General features: G+C 40.5%; 1 protein-coding gene across 5 annotated transcripts in view; it reads right to left on the bottom strand.

Moving 5' to 3' along the window:
* The window catches only part of MAP3K19 (mitogen-activated protein kinase kinase kinase 19), a 58,766-nt gene extending 48,542 nt beyond the window's left edge, over positions 1 to 10,224 (bottom strand). For all 5 annotated transcript variants that reach the window (XM_017888405.1, XM_017888407.1, XM_017888408.1 and 2 more), the window contains exons 1-2: positions 10,178 to 10,224; positions 7,279 to 7,394 (exon numbers count right to left, since the gene is read on the bottom strand). In XM_017888405.1, coding sequence (XP_017743894.1) covers positions 7,279 to 7,394; positions 10,178 to 10,199 — 138 coding nt within the window. In that variant the 5' untranslated portion in view covers positions 10,200 to 10,224. The remainder of the gene's footprint in view (positions 1 to 7,278; positions 7,395 to 10,177) is intronic.
* Between the last annotated feature and the right edge of the window lie 4,234 nt (positions 10,225 to 14,458).

The raw sequence follows: 14,458 nt of genomic DNA, 5'->3' as shown, positions 1-14,458 counted from the left end.
CATATTCTTTTTTGTGTGTGTCAGATATTTGAAGACATTCCCTACTCCACCTCTTTTCCATTACTTTTGATTTTAGTATAGCATACATTCAGAAAAGTTCACTTACCATATGTGTATAGATTAATGTTAATAAACCAAACACATTCGTGTATCCAGGACCCAGATCAAATAAAAGAACACTACCAATATCCCCAAAGAACACTCTCATGCAAGTGCTATTTTGAATTCTAACACCATAGATTTGTTATTCCTCCTTTTGTTTTTATATAAATAGACCCATATAGGATTTAATTTTTTATGTCTGGCTTCTTTTGCTCAACAGTGTATTTGTGAGATTCATCTGTATTGTTGCATGTAATTTTAGATCATTCATTCTCATTCTCATTTATGTGTAGTTTTACACTATGTGAATATACCAAAATTTATGTATCCTTTTTATCCTTGATACGCACTTAAGTAGTTTCCATTTGGGGGCTATTATAATAATGCTGCTATGATCATTATAATATGTAGTTTATGGTAAATATATGATGCATTTCTGTTAGGTATGTACTTAGGAGCAGAATTGCTGGATTATGGAATATGCATATATTTCTCTTTAACAGACACTAAAAGACAGCTTTCTAAATTATTCTAACATTTCATTCTCCCGTCAGGAGTGCATGAGAGTTCTGGTTGCTCTACATCCTTGTCAACTCTTGATATTTCCCAACTTTTAAAATTGTAATCATTCTGTGGATGTGCAGTGTTATTACATTGTAGTTTAAAATTACATTTATCCAATGACTGAAAGCTCAGCATCTTTTAATATATTTTATCACCCATTTAGACATCTGTTTTTGCTAAGTGTCTGATCAAGTTTTTGCCCACTTTCTATTAGCTATCTGTTCCTAATTTGTGGGAGTTTTAAAATTTTTTCTGAATGCAGGTCCTTTGTCAGATACATACATTGTAAGTATCTTTTCTCACTTTATGAGTTGCTTATGAGTTATCTTCATGATGTCTTTAGACAAAAAGAAATCCTTCATTTAATATAGTCCATTTAATTAACTTTTCTTTTATGGCAAGCATTTTGTGTGTGTTTTGTTGTAAAAATTGTTGTCAGCTCCAAGGTCACAAAGATTTTATCTTACATTTTCTTTCAAAAGCGTTAGTGTGGTCGGGCACAATGGCTCACATCTATAATGCCAGCACTTTGGGAGGATGAGTCAGGGACATTGTTTGAAGCCAGGAGTTCAAGAACAGCCTGGGCAACAAAGCAAGACCCCATCTCTACCAATAACAAATTTTTAAAAATTAGCCAGGAATGGTGGCATGTGCCTGTAGTCCCAGTTACTCAGGAGGCTGAAGCAGGAGTTTTGCTTGGGCCCAGGAATGCTAGACTGCAGTGAGCTGTTATGTTTCACATTTTAAATTCCAAAGAATGTGGAATTGATTTTGTGTATGGTGTGAGGTAGGGGTCAACATACGTATTGTTTTCTGTATGGCTATCTATGCAACCCAGAACAGTGTATTGAAAATTCTTTCCCCTATTTCACTGCAGCATGAACTTTGTCATATATCAGGTAATGAATTTATCTATATTTCTATCAATATCACACTGCCTTAATTGATTTAGTTTTATAATAGGACTTGATATCTGGTAGCCTAAATTTTCCAGCTTTGTTCTTCTTCAATACTGCCCTCACTGTTCTTGGCCTTTTGCCTTTCTATATCAATTTAGAATCAGCTTGTTAATTTACACACACACACACACACACACACCCCTGATAGGTTTTGAATGGGACTGTGTTGAATCTGCAAACTAATTTGGCAGAATTGACATCTTTATAAAATTAAATTTTCCAATCCACTAACATGTTACATCATTCTATTTATTAAGTCTTCTTAAAATTTTCAGCAATACTTTATTACTTTCAGTGTAGAGGTCTTTTATTGCTCCATATATTTGTAGCTCCATATATTTGTAGCTTACAATGGTATTTTTAAGACATCTGGTGCCGTTCTAGTTTCCTATCCTTTATATTATCTCTCTTTCTCTGAAAACTTTCAAGATCCTCTTGTAGCCTCAGTGCTTTAAAAGTTCACAATACTTTAGGGTAATTTACTTAGTCACTGTCCTGCAGTGATGGGTCCTGCAGTGATGGGTGCTTTAAACTTGAAAACTCATATCATTTGGTTCTGATAACATTTTTTTTCTTTTTTTTCTTTATTTTTGTCTCCTCCCTTTAAAACTATTTCTTCCCCTTCATTTCTCTGTGCTCCTGATTTCATCTGCATTCCTTGTTGTTTTGATGCTACTTTTCATATCGGAGGCTTTCCTCAAATACCTGGTGACCGTTGGCTATCTTGACTCTTCATATTAAGAAAGAGATACTAAAAATATGACTAGAAGTTCTCTGTGTATGTTGGTGGGCTTCGCTGGGTTGATCTGATAGTGAAATGCTTTTGTTTCAGGGAACTTAAAAGTGTCAGTATCGGTAGGTCTATTTTCTGGGGTTATTAAATCTCCAGAAGAGAATCTTCCAGGCTTTTGGCTTAGTAGTATAAATGGGCTGCTGGCCATATGGGAGCTAGGTGGGGAAGGAAGATGGAAGCAATATCTCTGTCAATATTCAGACTTAAGCCTCCAGGTTGAGGCCGGATTCCCATCTTTCACCTTGTATGTTGTTACTAAGTCCAGAATTCCTCCAGCTCAAATAATCTTCCACCAAATCTTCCTGCCTTCTGTGAGGGTGGGGAAGGAGTAAGTGGTGTAGTTACATAGAGTGGAAGTAGAATGTTGGGGATCTCTCTGCTCCTTATATACATTTTCAACCAAACCCTCTTTTTTTTTCAACCTCATGCTAACTCCCAACTTCTGCAGTACATGGTGCCTCTAATTCCTGGGCTTTTCCATGGTTCGTTGCGGTACATCATCTTGATTCTCATTAATATCCTTTCTCTGGACAATTAGGTTTTACCATTCTCCATGCTGCAAAATCGTTTCTCACTTCTCTATCCACTTTCTGGCATCTTATATTGTGATTTGGGTTTAGCAATGTATCCTACCATGTTTCACTAAATCAAAGATGTCCCTGATTAAAAGCTACACTCTTGTTTTATGTACCACTAAAAATGACAAAACAGTACCAATTTGACAGTGACAGTTGTAAGATGTCTGACTTCAAAGAGGTTAAAACACAAAAATACACATCTTAGAATTGATAGTAGTTTAGGCCGGGCACGGTGGCTCATGCCTGTAATCCCAGAACTTTGGGAGGCCGAGGTGGGTGGATCACCTGAGATTGGGAGTTCAAGAACAGCCCGACCAACATAGAGAAACTCCGTCTCTACTAAAAATACCAAATTAGCCAGGCATTGTGGCCCATGCCTGTAATCCCAGCTACTTGGGAGGCTGAATTAGGAGAATCGCTTGTACCCAGGAGGCAGAGGTTGCAGTGAGCTGAGATCAAACCATTCCACTCTAGTAGCCTAGGCAACAAGAGTGAAAAAAAAAAAAAAAAAAAAAAAAAAAGAATTGATAGTAGTTTAATTGAAGAAAAAAGAAGCTCAATATATATATTTTTTAAGGGATTAGGCCTCTCACTGTTGGCCAGGCTGGAGAGTAGTGGCATGGTCTTGGCTCACTGAGGCCTCAATTTCCTGGGCTCAAGCAATTATTCTGCCTCAGTCTCCTGAGTAGCTAGGACTACAGGTATGCACCACCATGCCCAGCTAATTTTTAAAATTTCTTGTAGAGACAGGGTCTTGCTATGTTGTCCAAGCTGGTTTCAAACTCTTGGCCCCAAGTGATCCTCCTGTCTTGGCCCCCCAGAGTGCTGGGAGTACAGGCATGAGCCACTGCACCTGGCCCAGATCTTTCTTCTTTTTCTTTCTTTCTTTCTTTTTTCACAAAGATGTGAAAGTAAATCAGTCTTTTCAACAAATGATAGAGGAACAACAGGCAAAAATATGTACCTCAACCTAAACCTTGTACATTGTAAAAATTAACTCAAATTCCACTGGGCGGTGGCTCACGCCTGTAATCCCAACACTTTGGGAAACCAAGGCAGGTGGATCACCTGAGCTCAGGAATACGAGACCAGCCTGGCCAACATGGTGAAACCCCGTCTCTACTAAAAATATGAAAATTAGCCGGGCATGGTGGTGGGCACCTGTAATCCCAGCTACTCAGGAGGCAGAGATGGGAAAATTGCTTGGGAGGCAGAGGTTGCAGTGAGCAGAGATCATGCCACTGCACTCCAGCCTGGGTGACAGAAGTGAGACTCCATCTCAAAAAAAAAGGAAAAAAACTCAAATTGCATTGTAGATCTAAACGTAAAATGTGAAACTATAACTCTTTTAGAAGAGAGCATAGGATAAAATTGTGACCCAGGCTTGGGTGAACAATTCTTAGTCACAAAAATCATGATCCATAAAGAAAAAAATGGATGAGTCATTTTTTATCAAAATTTAAAACTTCTTTTTAATAAAACATAAAAAGGATGAAAAAACAAGTCAAATAATTTTCTTGACTAGGAGAAAATATTTTATGAAGCATATACCTAGAATATATAAAGACTTCTCCAAACCTATCAGTTAGAAAGCAAATAATCCAATTAGAAAATGGGCAATGGGGCCAGGCATGGTGGCTCATGCCTGTAATCCCACTACTTTGGGAGGCCGAGGCAAGAGGATTGCTTGAGGCCAGGAGTTCGAGACTAGCCTGGGCAACATAGTGAGACCCAATCTCTTCAAAAAATTTTAAAAATTAATGGGTGTGGTGGCGTGTGCCTGTAGTCCCAGCTAGTCAGGAGGCTGAGGTAGGAGGATTGCTTGAGCCTGGGAGATTGAGGCTCCAGTGAGCCATGTTTATGCCAGGGCACTTCAGCCTGGGCAGCAGAATGAGACCTCAGTCTCAAAATAAATAAATGACTTTTTGGACTTTTTTTTTTTTTTTAACCAGTAAAATATAGAGTAGTAGTATATTTATTTGGGATATGTTAGTTTTTATAAATATTCAAAAGGTACAAATGAGTACACAGTGCAAATTGCATCTCCAGTTCTCTCGCTGTAGGCAACCACTGTTGCCAGTTTGTTGTACATCTTGGGTCTCATTCCACAGTTTTCTATGGGCTGCAATGTTTGTTGCTAATACTGTTACTGTACTACAGGGGATGTTTTGTAAAGTCATTCATCACAGGCAGGATGATAACCAGGGCCACGAAGAGGCACCTCCTTTTTGGTACCCTACGATGGGTTTGATATGATCAGGTTAATGATCTCCTTTTGTTTCCCTTTTTTTTTTTTTTTTTTTTGAGACGGAGTTTTGCTCTTGTTGCCCAGGCTGGAGTGCCGTAGCACAATCTTGGCTCACTGCAACCTCTGCCTCCCTGGTTCAAGTGATTCTCCTGCCTTAGCCTCCCTAGTAGCTGGGATTACAGGTGTCCACCACCACGCCTGGATAATTTTTTGTATTTTTAGTAGAGATGGGTTTTCACCATGTTGGTCAGGTTGGTCTTGAACTCCTGACCTCAGGTGATCCACCTGCCTTGGCCTCTCAAAGTACTGGGATTACAGGCATGAGCCGCCATGCCTGACTGTCTTTTCCTTTTTGAAAAAATTGAGACAGGGTCTTGCTCTCACCCAGGCTAAAGTGCAGCGGTGCAATCATAGCTCACTGTGGTCTAAAACTCCTGGGCTCAAATGATTCTTCCACCTCAGCTTCCCAAGTAGCTGGGACTACAGGCATGTGCCATCATGACCAGCTAATTTTTTTATTTTTAGTAGAGATGAGGTCTCTTTTCGTTGCTTAGGCCAGTGCAGAACTCCTGGCCTCAAGAAATCCTCAGCCTCACAAAGTGCTGGAATTACAGGTGTGATATGATTTGGTTCTGTGTCCCCCAGCAAATCTCATCTTGAATTGTAATCCCCACATGTCAAGGGAGGGACTTTGTAGAAGGTGACTGGATCATGGGGGTGGTTCCCCCATACTGTTCTCATGATAGTGAGGGAGTTCTCACGAGATCTGATGGTTTTGAAAGTGGCAGTTTCCCCTGCACTCTTTCTATCTCTCCTACCACCTTGTGAAGATGTGCCTCCTTCCCCTTTGCCTCCCACCATGATTGTAAGTTTCCTAGGGCCTCCCCAGCCATGTGGAACTCTGAGTCAATTAAACCTCTTTTGTTTATAAATTACGCAGTCTCAGGTAGTATCTTTATAGCAGTGTGAAATGGACTAATACAAGGTGTGAACCACCACAGCCAGCCCAGACTTCCGTTTCAATATTAATGTATATGAAAGGAAGGTACATTTGATCATTTTGTATGGATTCAGCTGAAACAATCTTATGTGGTATTGGAGATATACACACACGCGCGCGCAGGCACGCACACCCAGAGTAAAGAACCGAATATTTGTGTCCCACCAAAATTTATATGTTGAAATCTTAACTACCAACGCGATGGTAGTAGCAGGTAGGGCCTTTGGGAGGTAGGTTATGAAAGTAGAGTCCTCAGCCGGGTGTGGTGGCTCGTGCCTGTAATCTCAGCACTTTGGGAGGCCGAGGTGGGTGGATCACGAGGTCAGGAGATCAAGACCATCTTGGCTAACATGGTGAAACCCCGTCTCTACTAAAATACAAAAAATTAGCCAGGCGTGGTGGCAGGTGCCTGTAGTCCCAGCTACTCAGGAGGCTGAGGCAGGAGAATGGCGTGAACCCAGGAGGTGGAGCTTGCAGTGAACTGAGATCGTGCCACTGCACTCCAGCCAGCCTGGGTGACAGAGCGAAACTCCATCTCAAAAAAAAAAAAAAAAAAAAAAGGTGGGGTCCTCGTGATGGGATTAGTGCCTCTTATAAAACGGACCCCAGAGCACTAGCTAGCTGTCTCTCCATCAAGTGAGCATATGAGAGGTTGGCAATCTGCAGTCCAGAAGACAGCCCTCACCAGACTCAAACCTGCTGGCGCCCTGATCTCAGACTTCCAGACTCCCAAACTGTAAGAAATAAATTTCTGTTTATAAGCTACCCAATCTATGGTACTTTGTTACAGCAGCCAGAACTGACTAAGACACACACACACACACGTACACACACATCTTATGCATGAGTCTCAGAGGTTACTAGCTAATTACTGCTCAGAGATTAAACTTTCAGAAGAGCGTCTTACCAAATGTGTTTTCTTAAGATTACACTTAAAAATAAAATTGTAATATATGATTGTTATGAAGTATTCAAGCAACACAAATAAAGTAGTAGATGGAGTAGGCTCTCTGTTGTTTCTTTAAAGCTCTTACCTCACTGCTGCTGATGCTTTGCAAGATGATGTTTTGATTTTTGGTAACTATCATCATATCAGTTGGAGAAGAGTTTGTATCATGACAAATGTCAAGCAATGACTCAGCATGTCTTTCTATCAAAAGAAACATAATAGTACGTTTTGATAAGATTCATCTCCAGCAATTTCAAAGGAAGATCTAGCTCTATGTTCTAAAATCAGCTCCATTTTGTCACACATTTTCCTGAAATAGCGGTCTGGGATCCTGATGAAGCTTCTGGCACTAATTTTCACAAGAAGGGATGTGAAGACAAGAGTCCACAGACTGGATCGCTTACTATTTTTTAAAAGGCTTTGATGGTAACTGCTATTGCAGAAGGACAAAAAAATCAAACAGGTACTTTGAGATTTTGAGCAAGTAAAATTTTTTAGAGAGTTAGGATGACTCAATCATCCTATCTGATCTGAGTACCCACTAAATTTTAAGCTGTATGAGAAATTAAAACTTAACAAGAGTCAGATTTTAGTTAAACTTAAATCCAGTTACCTCATACTTAATGTCTACGTCGTCATTGCAAAACCCTCCATAGGGTGCTGGGACATGAGTGAGAACTTTTTAACCATTAAAGTTGTCAGCAGTTCAAGGTTAGGGAACTCTCTTCTCCAGAGCTGTGCAGAGGAAGGACATCTGTCTTCCATGTTTCCTGAGGATGACCCATCATTACGGACTTCTATTTATGGAAGATTAGGAGACGCTTCTTGGACTCTTCCAACTAAACCCTGAAAAACTTCCATGTATTTTTCAGGGTACTGAAGACTTAGTGCCGGCTCAATCGATATTGGATTTTCTTTCTCTGAATCTGTGCACTGCCCTGAAGCCCCTGAAGTTATTTCTTGGGGACTGAGGATAATTTCTGCACAATTTGGCTAACAACTGAAATCAGAGCAATACAGGGCCTTACAGACCATCCTATAATTTAAAAAATTTAGATCGCTCAAACCTTCTTTAGTTTGTAGAAGGGAGTGAATCATGAAGTTAAATTAATAGCAATCAAGAGTTACCACTTCAAATGTTTGGGATTAATGGTTTATGGTAGGCAAAGTTGCTAAGTGAAACCCTAATGATGAGCTGGAAATCACATTTGCTCTACAGTTGCCCAGAACAAAGACACTCAGCTCCTCTGAGCACACTTCTTATCTGGGGATTAAAGCCACATTAAATGGACAGAGTTCCTAACACCAAACAGCAGACTCCCAGTTTGTACCCTAGGGACATTGCTCTCATATGTATCCCCTCCTGCTATCCTGGCTTCTTCAAATAAGCATTGGCTTCTTTCAACAAAAACTCCCTCTTTCAGTGGCTCCTCTGCTTATCTTATAGTGGAGACAAAATTGAACAAGTGATCTATACCCAGACCTTCCATTTCTTCACCATATTTTCCTGCTTTACTCTCTGCAATCTATCTTCTGCCTACATCCTGCCATTGAAACGTCTCACATCCTTACCACATCTGCTTTGTAATCTCTTTTCCAATTTAACATTGTTTCCTGCTCGTTTCTTCCTGCAACCCTCTTTTGATTCTCCCCCTCCTCCTCCTCTCACTTCCTGAGTCCTGATGTCCGTACCACTCCTCTCTATCTGTGTGTGCACCTCCTCAGCTCAGCCCTCTGCAATTTTCTCACTCTCATCAGTCCCTCAACAACCTCACCCACCATCATGTCCTCACAATCTCCTCTTTGTAGAGAACTCCCAAACTAGCCTTTCGACCAGTCCTTTCCCACAAGCCCAGTCCTACAGAAACTTGCTACTTGAAAAGTCCCAATGTGCTCCCATTTTGTTGGTTGTATTTCCATCATCCATACTTTACAGGCCTTAAAATTTAGTCATCTTTGACACAACTTTTGTCTCTGCGTCTCCGCTGTCAACGTCACATCTCGCAGTTCTGTGAATTGTTCTTCCACAATGTCTCCTAGATCCACCACTCCCAGCATCTCTCAATCTCACGCTCTACCCAAGGACTCACTCCCTAGTTCTTACCACCACACATATGGGCACTTCTATAATTTCTTAATAGAGATCCCTGCCTTTTCCCTCAGATGTATCCAACACGATAGGAACAGGTTAATATTCCTAAAGCATGGCCTTCATCATTCTCTGGCTTAAACTTCTTTAGTGTCTATTTTATTTTTTAAAAAAGTGATGTCCTTCAGCCTGACATCTAAGGCTCTCCCCTCCATGGACCCAGTTTCTTTAGGTATCTGACCTTTCCTTTCTCTTTTCCCTGACATGAACTTTCAGTTCTAGTTTCTTGTTTGCCCCTGGGATAAGCCATGCTCACTCCCAGCAAGGGGCCTCTGCTCCACAAAATCAAATTGCATCGTTTTTTCAAGGGTCAGATCAAGTCTCACCTCTTTCATGAAACATTGTTAGGTATAGCTTTGTCCTCTGCCCCCGAAACTTCAAACAGAAAGCAAATCAAACAATAAAGTCGAGCAGCTTTCACAAAGTCACAGGCTACTCAGTGGCACACTTTTCATTATACTTCTTGCTGTGGCTGTTTCTATGTCTTTGATTGGACTCTTTTCCCACCTATATCAAACCTTCCCACAGTTTTCCAGCCTTCAAGAACCACTATAAGTCCTTCTTCCCCTTTCAAGTTTACAGCAAGCTCTTTCTCTCTGACTTACGTGATGTGTCCCTGACCATGCTGTATATTTTCAAAAGTTTAAACCTTGCATTAGACTTCTTTGCATCCCCCAGAGCACCTAGTCATGGGCCTTGTACAGAGTCACTGCTCCATAAATAGCCATGGACTTGATTTCTTTAAATGGATCCATCAAACAGATGTAGAAAAAGAAAGAGTTATAACAGGAATTTTTGGGTTGGGAAATTATGCACGTGGAGTGAAAGTATTTACCTGGTTTTGGCATAGAACTCATTAAAATGTCCAAAAGCTTCTGTTTCTTTGAACTCTTTATTTGTGACACATAATGTATCACTGATTTTCCACTAAAATCACAAAGTTTAGGATCTCTAGGAAGAACAGAATCAACATTAAAGTTTATTTAGTTGAATCTGTTGAAAAAAGAAAATTAATATGAGACGGCAAACATTTACATCAAATAAATAAAAAGTAATCTTATGTAGTTTGGGGACAATAATAATTATTTCAAAATGTATGAATAGAGGATGACAATTGATTTTAAATGAAAGGAATTTGCTGGTATATCTTGTATTCAATCGCCCATTCTAAAAACATTCAAGATTTGCAGAGAAATTCCCGACTTTGGACAAAATTTTTATAAATTAACTTTTTTTTTTTTTTTTGAGCGGAGTCTCGCTCTGTCGCCCTGGGCTGGTGTGGCAGTGGGGCCGATCTCAGCCTTCACTGCAAGCTCCGAGCCCCTCGAGAGTTCACCGCCGTTTTTCTCCAGCCTGGCCGGTCTGCCTCAGTCCTCCCGAGTAGCCTGGGACTACAGGCACCCGCCACCCATCCGCCTCGGCTAGTTTTTTGTATTTTTTTTACGTAGAGACGGGTTTCAGCCGTGTTAGCCAGGATGGTCTCGATCTCTGACCTTGTGATCTGACCATACACATCCCGGCCTCGGCCTCCCAAAGTGCTGGGATTACAGGCTTGAGCCACTGCGCCCGGCCTATAATTCTTTAAGGGTGCATAAAATCAAGTAAAGATAAAAACATCTTTTGTTGGTTTTTTTTTCACACTTTAAAATTTTTTTCAATGAGTCATAAGGATAAAAACATTTTGATAAACGATTGTCTTATCATTCCAAATAGCTCACTTGATTTTTTTTCTTTTCAATAATTAAGCTAACTGCTGACTTTCTTGATACTTCTTTTTTCTAATGCTAACAGCTAACTCTTTTATGATTCAAAATGGGGGAATGGCATAGAATCTTCTCCTTAAAATTAAGCTGATACTTTTATTTCATGGTCTCTTGGTTGAGTGGAGCAATCTTGTCATAAAAACCAAAGTGTGCCTCTCTACATGGCCTTTTCATTCCTCTTTACTTGGCCTTGTGGTTGGTAAGCCCAACTGGCTGATCTTAGGACCATTTACAACAGCACAAGTCTCTTCTTCTCCTCTCTATGTTGTACTGCATTAGATATCGGCTCAGAAAAATCCAAAGTTAAATGATGAGAATCCCATTAATAGATTATAGTGAGGGGAACAATGATGAAACTTGCTTTACTTGTCCTATTCTAGGACAAGGAGCAAGTTGATCATGGTCTCTATTCTAAAGTCTTTGAATTTGAATCTCCTCGTTGCTGTGGGACAGGGTAATGTGTCCTGAGCCACAGTAATACTCTTATGGACTTTTCTTCATCAAAGATTGTAATTCAAGTGGCCGGACGCGGTGGCTCAAGCCTGTAATCCCAGCACTTTGGGAGGCCAAGACGGGCGGATCACGAAGTCAGGAGATGGAGACCATCCTGGCTAACACGGTGAAACCCCGTCTCTACTAAAAACTACAAAAAACTAGCCGGGCGAGGTGGCGGCGCCTGTAGTCCCAGCTACCGGGGAGGCTGAGGCAGGAGAATGGCGTGAACCTGGGAGGCGGAGCTTGCAGTGAGCTGAGATCCGGCCACTGCACTCCAGCCTGGGCGACAGAGCGAGACTCCGTCTCAAAAAAAAAAAAAAAAAAAAAAAAAAAATTTAAATTCAAAAGAAATAGCATAGGACTGAAAATTGGGGTTGCCACTACCTTGATATGTGACTTTAAGCAAGCCACTTAACATATTTGACGAGAATTCCCAACTTTGGATAAAAATTTTTATAATTATTTAAGGATGCATAAAAACAAGTAAAGGTAAACTCATTGGGACCTCTCCTCATCTGCCTGGATTAGGGTGTCTCCAAGTGGCATACCCTGATTTCCGGTATTCTGGACCCCAGTCCAGACCTACTGACCATCTCTGGGATGATGTCCAGGAATCTCCTCTTTCATCTATTGGCCAAACTATTTCTCAACACTAGTCTGAAGTAGCTTCAAAATTCCCTTTTCATTCCATGATACTAACGGATCCTTTTACAATCTCTTGTGTTCTTGACTATAATTTTGTTCTTGAAGCTCCCGTCTCCTTTTTTTTTTCAAAACAAAATTCATACGAAATGCTGAGAAAGAGCTCAGGCCATCTGTTCTTATTTGATGACAAGATAACTAAGTAACAGCTTTAGGAAGCTGCAATTGTAACATGAGAGATTGCTTATCAACCCTCTTCGTTTAAAAAAAGTTCACTGTTTATCTCCTCCCTCCTAAAAGAGCATTTGACATATAGTACTTTTAAGATAACTTGAAAACACTGTTATAAATTGCTTTTCAGACATTGACAGTGTTTTCTGGAATAATTAGTCACATCTTGGGGGTAGAGTGCTGGATAGAGCTGGATATACTGGATATTTGACATTCCCAGTAACTACCAAAACACTACTCATTTCAAGAAATGAAACAAAGAGCTGGATATCATAAGAATAATAGGTAGCAAATTTTAAAAACTGCACATCACTTTGCAACTGTGAAGTCACTTCTATGATGATGCACGTGCATTTGGTGTATATAGTAGAAAACAGCCTGTAATCCCTGCACTTTGGGAGGCCAAGATGGGAGAGTAGCTTGAGGGCAGAAGTTTGAGACCAGTGTGGGCAATATAGTAAGACTTCATCTCCACAAAAAGTTAAAAATTAGCCAGGCATAGTGGTATGTGCCTGTAGTTCTAGCTACTCGAAAGGCTGAGGCAGGAGGATCCATTGAGCCCAGGAGTTTGAGGTCACAGTGAGCTATGATTGCGCCACTGCACTCCAGCATGGGCAACAGAGCCTGTAAAAAAAAAAAAAAAAAAAAAAAGAGGAAAGAAAGAAAAAAATAAAGAGAGGAAGGAAGGAAGGAAAGAAGGAAGGAAGGAAAGAAGGAAGGAAGGAAAGAAGGAAGGAAGGAAGGAAGGAAGGAAGGAAGGGAAGGGGGAAGGAAAAAGAAAGAAAGAAAGAAAGAAAGAAAGAAAGAAAAAAAGAAAAGAAAAGAAAAGAAAAGAAAAGAAAAGAAAAGAAAAGAAAAGAAAGAAAGAAGGAAAGAAGGAAGGAAGGAAGGAAGGGAGAGAGAAGAGAGGGAGGGAAAGGGAATAAAAGAAGCTATGTGTCTCGGTTAACATGTGATTTCTGTAAATAACAATAGACACCCTTCGGCTTGGCTGACTAACTGCTCATACTCACGCATGATGTCTTAGGAGCTGGGACAGAACTTCCACAGGTCTGTACACTGTTAACATGTCAAGACTCTCAAATAGGTCCACATCTCTCACAGTCAGCATCAGAGGGGTCAAGCCATGTTGGTTTGGGAAATTTATATCCAGGAACTCTTCGGATGCCTTTAAAAACATGCAGCTTTATTTCTGTTGTGTTTTTACTGCATAGCTCTTTATGCTAATCTTCGCATTTTCATTACTTGGCCAACTTTTCATTATAACTTCAATATGTTCTTTCTCAGTGTTTGTCCTGAAAGGGAACTGATGAGGTGAAAGAACACAAGCCAGAAAGACAGATCTGGGTTTCAATCTCAGCTCCTTAAGTTGGTTATTTAACTTCCCTGACAGGTTGTATCAGGGACACCCAGTGAAAAGGTGATCAAATTACCCTGATAAATTGAGGGTATCCAGTTAAATCATGTGTAATTTTCTTTTGGGATGTATTTATGCAAAACATTATTTGTTGTTTATCTGAAATTTAAATTTAACTGGGTGTCCTATATTTTTATTTGCAAAATCTGGCAACCCTACTTACTAAACTTCAGAGCCCTCAGCTGTAAGGTGGAATAGTAGTGTCTTCCTTGTAGGGTTATGTTGCTGATTGGAGCTAGAATGTAAAAACACTTAGCAGAGTGTCTGATACACAGTAAGTGCTCAGTAAACATTCATTGAATGAATAAATAATTCATAACAATATAGCAGCTCAGCCGGGCATGGTGGCTCACGCCTGTAATCCCAGCACTTTAGGAGGCTGAGGTATGTGGATTGCTTGAGCCCAGGAATTTGAGACCAGCCTGGGCAACATGGCAAAACCCCATCTCTACTAAAACTACAAAAAATTAACCAGACATGGTGGCATGCACCTGCAGTCCTGGTGACTCAGGAGGCTGAGGTGGGAGGATCACCTGAGCCTGGGAAGGTCGAGGCTGCGATGAGCTGT

Source organism: Rhinopithecus bieti, unplaced genomic scaffold (genome assembly GCF_001698545.2).
Source record: "Rhinopithecus bieti isolate Rb0 unplaced genomic scaffold, ASM169854v2 scaffold_15296, whole genome shotgun sequence".
Lineage (NCBI taxonomy): Eukaryota > Metazoa > Chordata > Mammalia > Primates > Cercopithecidae > Rhinopithecus > Rhinopithecus bieti.
Note: the sequence above shows the minus strand (reverse complement) of the source record. Positions and strands in the feature narration are given on the sequence as shown.